We start from the raw sequence: 6,000 nt of genomic DNA, 5'->3' as shown, positions 1-6,000 counted from the left end.
AGCTCCTGTGATTGTGGACAGGTCATGTCTGACATGATTAATCAGAAGCATATCATAATGACTCAATCACTCCAAATTAGGCTTCTAAAATCTTCTTTGGAGAATTCTTTGAAGCAAAGAGACTGACGAAGTACAACAAACATTCAGTGACTGGTGCTGCCAGTAGTGTCTGGCTCGTAATCTCTTTATTGCAGTCATTCGCTTTGTGGGCTGACCTTGACTCCAGCACTCTGTGGTTCATGCCTTCCACTGGGACTTCCCTCCTGTGATGCTTTCAGGCTTCTCGGCTTGTGCAGCATGTGTAAAGAACATAATGTGTTATATATTGTGTTGCCTGTCACCTTAGGATGTGGTGAAGTTGCTTCTCTGCGCTAAATGTCCAAACCAAAAGCGCTTCTCATTTAAATATGCTGTTTGTTTACCCATGACAATAATAAAGCAATTTTCTTATCAGTCTGCAACCTCCGTGCCAGGCACCAGGAAGATAACGAATTAGGGTAAACTTATTTAAATGACAAGTGGATCACAGTACTACCTGTTATAGACCCCATAAAGTTCCTTACATTTCCCCTTGCCAACTTTGATTGTGTCAAAATTAAAACATGTACAGTTGAAGGATAAGTTTACATAAGTTCACCCAGAAATGAAAATTCCTTCATAATCTATTCATCCTCATGTGGATGGAAAGTCAAGTGAAGTTTCATAGCCCGCACAACATTTCTGGAGCTGTAAGTCAGTGTTACAGCCTTCTCCTCAACAACTGAACTAGATGGGGACTTGTTTAAAAATATTAAAAACATTTTAAAACCACAAAATGACTCCATGCTGCTCGTACAGCATGATCCAACTGTCTGAAAGTCCAGAGATTGCAAATTAATTCAAAAAGATGTTATTTACACCCTTTGCTGCACGGTCGAGCTTGTGTACCCACTCCTGACTGAGTACTGTTAAAATGTTAAGCTTTGCAGCTGAGGTGAAGATTTTTGCTTTAAATAGACACTGATAGCAAAAAGATCCTAGAAGTCCTACAGTTTAAGAATATACAAGTATACAACAAAAAAAAGTTACTTAATGCACTTTTAACTTTTTATTCTAGTGTCACTGTCAAGTCAAATCTTTTTAATGAACACTTTGGTCTGTACTTTTTGAGTTAAATAACAATTTACAGAATATAGAAAGGAACAATGAGCTGATAGAAAAGATATCCAAAATCCAAATATTATAAAAGATTATTTATTCTTTGTCAAAATGTTAGTGGTGTGTTTTGGGGTAGAAATTACCTCAGTAAATCTTGAATTCTTTGGATTTGTTGATATGGAATAAAATAAAAGGTTGGATTGAACAGTTTGACTTCCAGATTAGGTCTAAAAACTCCACTATCAGCTACAATTAAATAGATTTATCTTTTTTTAAAAAAACCTGCTTGCTACACCTAATGAGGTTTTAACTCACAGGTCAATGGCCTCTCTCTGCCCTGGCTGCTGTGTAGGTGTGAGCTGGCAGAGTGCAGGGACAGATGTGGAGCTGATTACCTCTGCAGTCCTTGGTAGCTTGGTACTGCCTGGGTTAATGACACCGGCTCTGAGATAAGGCCCAACCCTCTTGATACCCAGGCGTTACTCCACCAGCTCCTTCTTCATTGAGAAAAGCTTATCGGTTTTCCAGGGTTATGCCATCAGTCACCTGGCAGAGCACATAGTTGTTTTTCACAGAGCGTATTGACAAGTCAAGGTCCACTTAGCAGGTTGGGCTGTCCTATATATACAGGAGCGCTGGAGGAGGCAGCAGTAGTACTCAGACGCTCACGAAGAGCACGTCCTGCAAGGGGTCACTGACATTTAACTACACAGATCTCTACAACCTCTAAAAATGGATAGCGGGTGTCATTGTTCGGCCAACAGCGACAGGCTTTCGAATCCCATCCTCTTCAACATCCTGAGCCAAATGGATAACAGCAAACCGAGCCAAAACAGCCTCAACTACAGCTCAATACCTTACAGATGCAACTGTGAGCTGCGGCGGACAGTGTGCTTGAAAAGGCCGTCAGAGATTTGCAAAGAAGCTTCAGCAGTTCTGGTTAAAACAGTACAGTTCATGAGGAACCTGCCTGCTTTTAACCAGATGCCACCAAACGACCAGTTCTCACTTCTCAAAAGCTGCTGGGCACCGCTCTTTATTTTGGGCCTGGCCCAGGAGTGTGTGGACTTTGAGGTGATGGACAGCCCTGCTGACAGCATGCTGAAAAAGATTCTCCTGAACCGCCAGGAGAGCCCGGGGATGGAGAGGGAGCAGCCCACCATAGCCGGTGTCAGCAAACTCAAGTCCTGCCTCAAAAAGTTTTGGAGTTTGGATCTGAGTCCAAAGGAGTACGCATACCTCAAAGGGACCACAATATTTAATCCAGGTGTGTATTCATGTGATGTTCTGAGATCTTGGTGTTTTTTCAGTCACTGCTGCAAGAATACAGATATAGAACATTTGCATTATGTAACTCTAATGTATTGCCTTTACCTTCAACAGATGTCCCAGATTTAAAGGCAGCTCTGTTCATTGAAGGCTTGCAACAAGAAGCTCAGCACGCCCTTAGCGAGGTGGTCCGGCTCCTCCACCCGGGGGACGGGGAGCGCTTCGCTCGGATCCTTCTCACCGCCTCCACACTGCAGAGCATCACACCCAGCCTCATCTCTGAACTCTTCTTCCGGCCCGTGATAGGCCAGGCTGATCTGCTGGAGCTGTTGGTCGACATGCTCTTCTGCAGGTAGAAGAGGATGGCTGGACTTTATGTAACTGTCCTGGAGAAAGTTGAATCCAATGTTTTTTAACAGTGGTACCGCGGAACTCTTTGTTGACCCACCCATGCAATGTTTGCTCATTGAATGAAGGAAATGCTTGACAGTGGACTTATCAAAGACAACAAAAACACAAGACTATGAATTTCTTACATGTACATTAAAGCTAAGGTCACTTTAGCCCAGTCTGAAAAGTTTTGATCCTTGAAAGTGGAGAGATATGGCTTTCCAGACTGTATTTCATGTTAAAGATCTTTTTTGTGATCTTAATGTTGTAAATAACTGTTGTCTGCATTGACAGAATATGTCAAATAAATATATTTTTGTACACGAACTTAATAGTGAAGTCCTGTTTTAATCTTTTAAAAGGACTCAGAGCAGGCCAAAACCCGACGCAGTATCTGTCTTCTGTACCATGTGATAATCACACTTTGTTCCGAACATCAGCTTTCCTACTTTTCGTTTGGCACGTACCTCTTTACGGGCATGTTGCGTAGCAAAGTATTGCCCAATCCTGTTTATTCTAAATTCTTGTCAAGATGCCAGGGTTCCCAAAGATGGGAACCAGATAACCCTGGAAAAGCAGCATAAACCCACTAAAAATGCGGTGATTATAGGTTTGAGAAGATATTCCAACAATATATGGTGTAGCTTTAATGACGGAACAAGAAAATGCATCAGCAGAAAGTGTATAGTAATGCAGTCTGACAGGATTTCTCTTTTCTTTTACTGTGAGGGGACTTAAAACTGTTAAAGCCAATACTGAGTTTTAAACAAGGGCTGTACCCCTACTGTGATTATTTCCGACAGATATTAAAGATTTAGATTAGTGAGAATGATGCATGGGAATTATTATTTTTACATCACAATTTTCATTTTCACTGAAAAGACTGTTGAAATTGTGATGATGTTGTTGAGATCTGAACCAAACCAACATGATTTCTTACACCTGGAGAACAAGTTTGTAGGGAGATTTTCATAGTAAAGTAACAGTCTCAGCAAACACTATCATCAGACTATCATCAGTTGAATTGACCCTTAAAGGATAAATTCACCCAAAAATACAAATTCAGTCACTATCTACTCACCCTCATGCTGATGGAAAGTTAGGTGGAGTTTCGTAGTCCACAAAACATTTGCTGAGCCTCACAGCAAAATAGCGTCCTCTTGAACAACTGAGGTAGATGGGGACTTTTTTAAAAACACATAAAAATACAATATATGTAGCTATTCCTTTACAATTTTTGATGTGTGTTTGGGATCATTGTCCTGTTGGAACACCCAACTGCAACTAAGAGCTGATCTTCTGGCTGATGATTTTATGTTTTCTGAGGAATTTGGAGATAATCCTCCTTCTTCATTATCCCCCTTTTCTTTAGCAGCAGATGCACCAGCAGAACAGCCCCACGGCAAAATCCCACCACCACCGTGCTTGACAGTAGGTATGGAGGTTTTGGAATTTCGATAATAAGTTAATTATTGAACCAAATTTCATGATTGGTTATTGTGACAAAGTATCATGCTCCTCTCATTTCATCACAGAAAAAATAAAATAAGACTGCCATGATATAAATCTTCTTTACAGGTGTAAAATTAGAGTAGGTGAAGTAATTAACTCAATCTACAAGGTATGATAACCGTAAAATTTCCTACCATGTAAATGTTATATTGCTGCATATTATACCTTGTAAACCGTATTTTACTGCAACCCCATTTCACACACATACAATATTTATCAAAAAGAGTTTATTTTATATTGCACTTGGCCATATTTCAGTTTAGATTAAGTGTGCTGCCCCACTCATATTGCATAAAACTCTCATAATATTGAGAAACCACATCTGGCTCATGGGTGCTGTTGACTGTCCGTGTCAGACTGAACACTTCACAACCCCGTGCACCATATCACATCACATCAAGATACAAAGACTGATACAACCAGTAAAGTAACCCCCCCTTATTGTTTGTAATTACCTCACATGTAGTAGCAGTATTGCGCAATGTTTTCTTTATTGTGGTGCTTTGTCTCCCTCTAATGGAGAACGATGGAAGTCACACACATAATCAGAGAAAGTCAGAGTGTTAGGAGTGAACTCAAACTTACCTGTCCTGACATTTTTTCGCGTACAAAAACATTTAGCAAAATAAGAACCCTGCACGAATCACATGTGTCATGGTCAAAAGTTGATCGAAGTATAAAGAATAATGCTGTTAATAACCTGCGGGCTATATTTGATATAAAACAGGCCCTCCTGATTCATCCTAGCCTGTGGTATGTCAGTTGTGAAACAGTAAGCCTTTGCATGACACCTATACAGGTAAAACAGGAATGTGCTGGTGGGGGTAGAGAGCCAGAGGAAACGGGGTTACACAGGGCAACTGCAACACACCACAAACAGAACAGCAAGTCTGAAAGCTCGACATTCAGCACAGGAGAGTTCAGACGGGTTGCTCATTTGTAGCTCACCAGGCTTTGTTTGATGGATGAAAATATTATCTCCTGCTTTTTAGTACAAATCAGTGTTTTAAGAATGTCTTAAAGATGTTGTCTTGATGCAAGTGCAGCTATCTGACTTATTCTGAGTTGTTTTAAGATGCTGACAACACAGTTCAGAAGTTTTCAAGGCTGAAAATGTGACTCATTACCAAACAAAACACATATATTTCATTCAGATAACCTCCGTGAACATAAAACATATGTAAGTAGAAAAACCTGTTGATAAAGAATACTTTAAGGCTGATGCATACCTTAAAAATATACATGTTAAATTCATGTAATCCGAAGTAGGACTTCAGGATAATTCCCTAAAGTTGGGCTGGTTCTCAGCACTGCTTCTTCCTTTTGCAATAAATAACAAAGACAAACCCCAGGATTTTATTTCCTTTCTGTCAGAACCAGCCGAACAAGTTTTCTTCTATTGCTGAGGGCGGAAAAGGCCTGCCTGGTACAACACAGTGACCTCGGGGAGATGAGCTTAACAACAATAACCGAAGAGATAAAGAGGAAAAGTAGGCTAAAGAGACAGCCAGCCAGGCGCAGCAAAGACTTGTTGATATATGGGGGACAATAATTTGTTGCAAAATAAAGGCGCTGCTGCTAATTTTTTAAACTGAGTGAATGTATTATTTTGGTTAGCTCTGCAAGCACTGGGCAATATGTCATATTTTCTGTAAGCTACAACAAGAAGCGAATGACCAAAACTTCATTACT

At 40.4% G+C, this 6,000-nt stretch overlaps 1 protein-coding gene across 1 annotated transcript; it reads left to right on the top strand.

The window, feature by feature from the left end:
- Positions 1–1,776: 1,776 nt before the first annotated feature.
- On the top strand, positions 1,777–3,128 carry nr0b2a (nuclear receptor subfamily 0, group B, member 2a). Its single transcript, XM_030392854.1, has 2 exons — positions 1,777–2,404; positions 2,521–3,128. Exons 1-2 carry the CDS (start codon positions 1,870–1,872, stop codon positions 2,760–2,762), a joined length of 777 nt encoding a protein of 258 aa, XP_030248714.1. The 5' UTR covers positions 1,777–1,869; the 3' UTR covers positions 2,763–3,128.
- Positions 3,129–6,000: the final 2,872 nt, after the last annotated feature.

This window comes from Sparus aurata, chromosome 17, assembly GCF_900880675.1.
Source record: "Sparus aurata chromosome 17, fSpaAur1.1, whole genome shotgun sequence".
In the NCBI taxonomy this organism is placed as follows: Eukaryota; Metazoa; Chordata; class Actinopteri; order Spariformes; family Sparidae; genus Sparus; species Sparus aurata.
This window is presented reverse-complemented; position numbering and strand designations above follow the sequence as displayed.

Excerpts from the sequence above, each read along its gene's own strand:
- nr0b2a (XM_030392854.1), top strand. The coding sequence starts at position 1,870 with ATGGATAGCGGGTGTCATTGTTCGGCCAACAGCGACAGGCTTTCGAAT. Across the intron at positions 2,405-2,520 it reads GACCACAATATTTAATCCAG|ATGTCCCAGATTTAAAGGCA; the intron begins GTGTGTATTCAT and ends TACCTTCAACAG.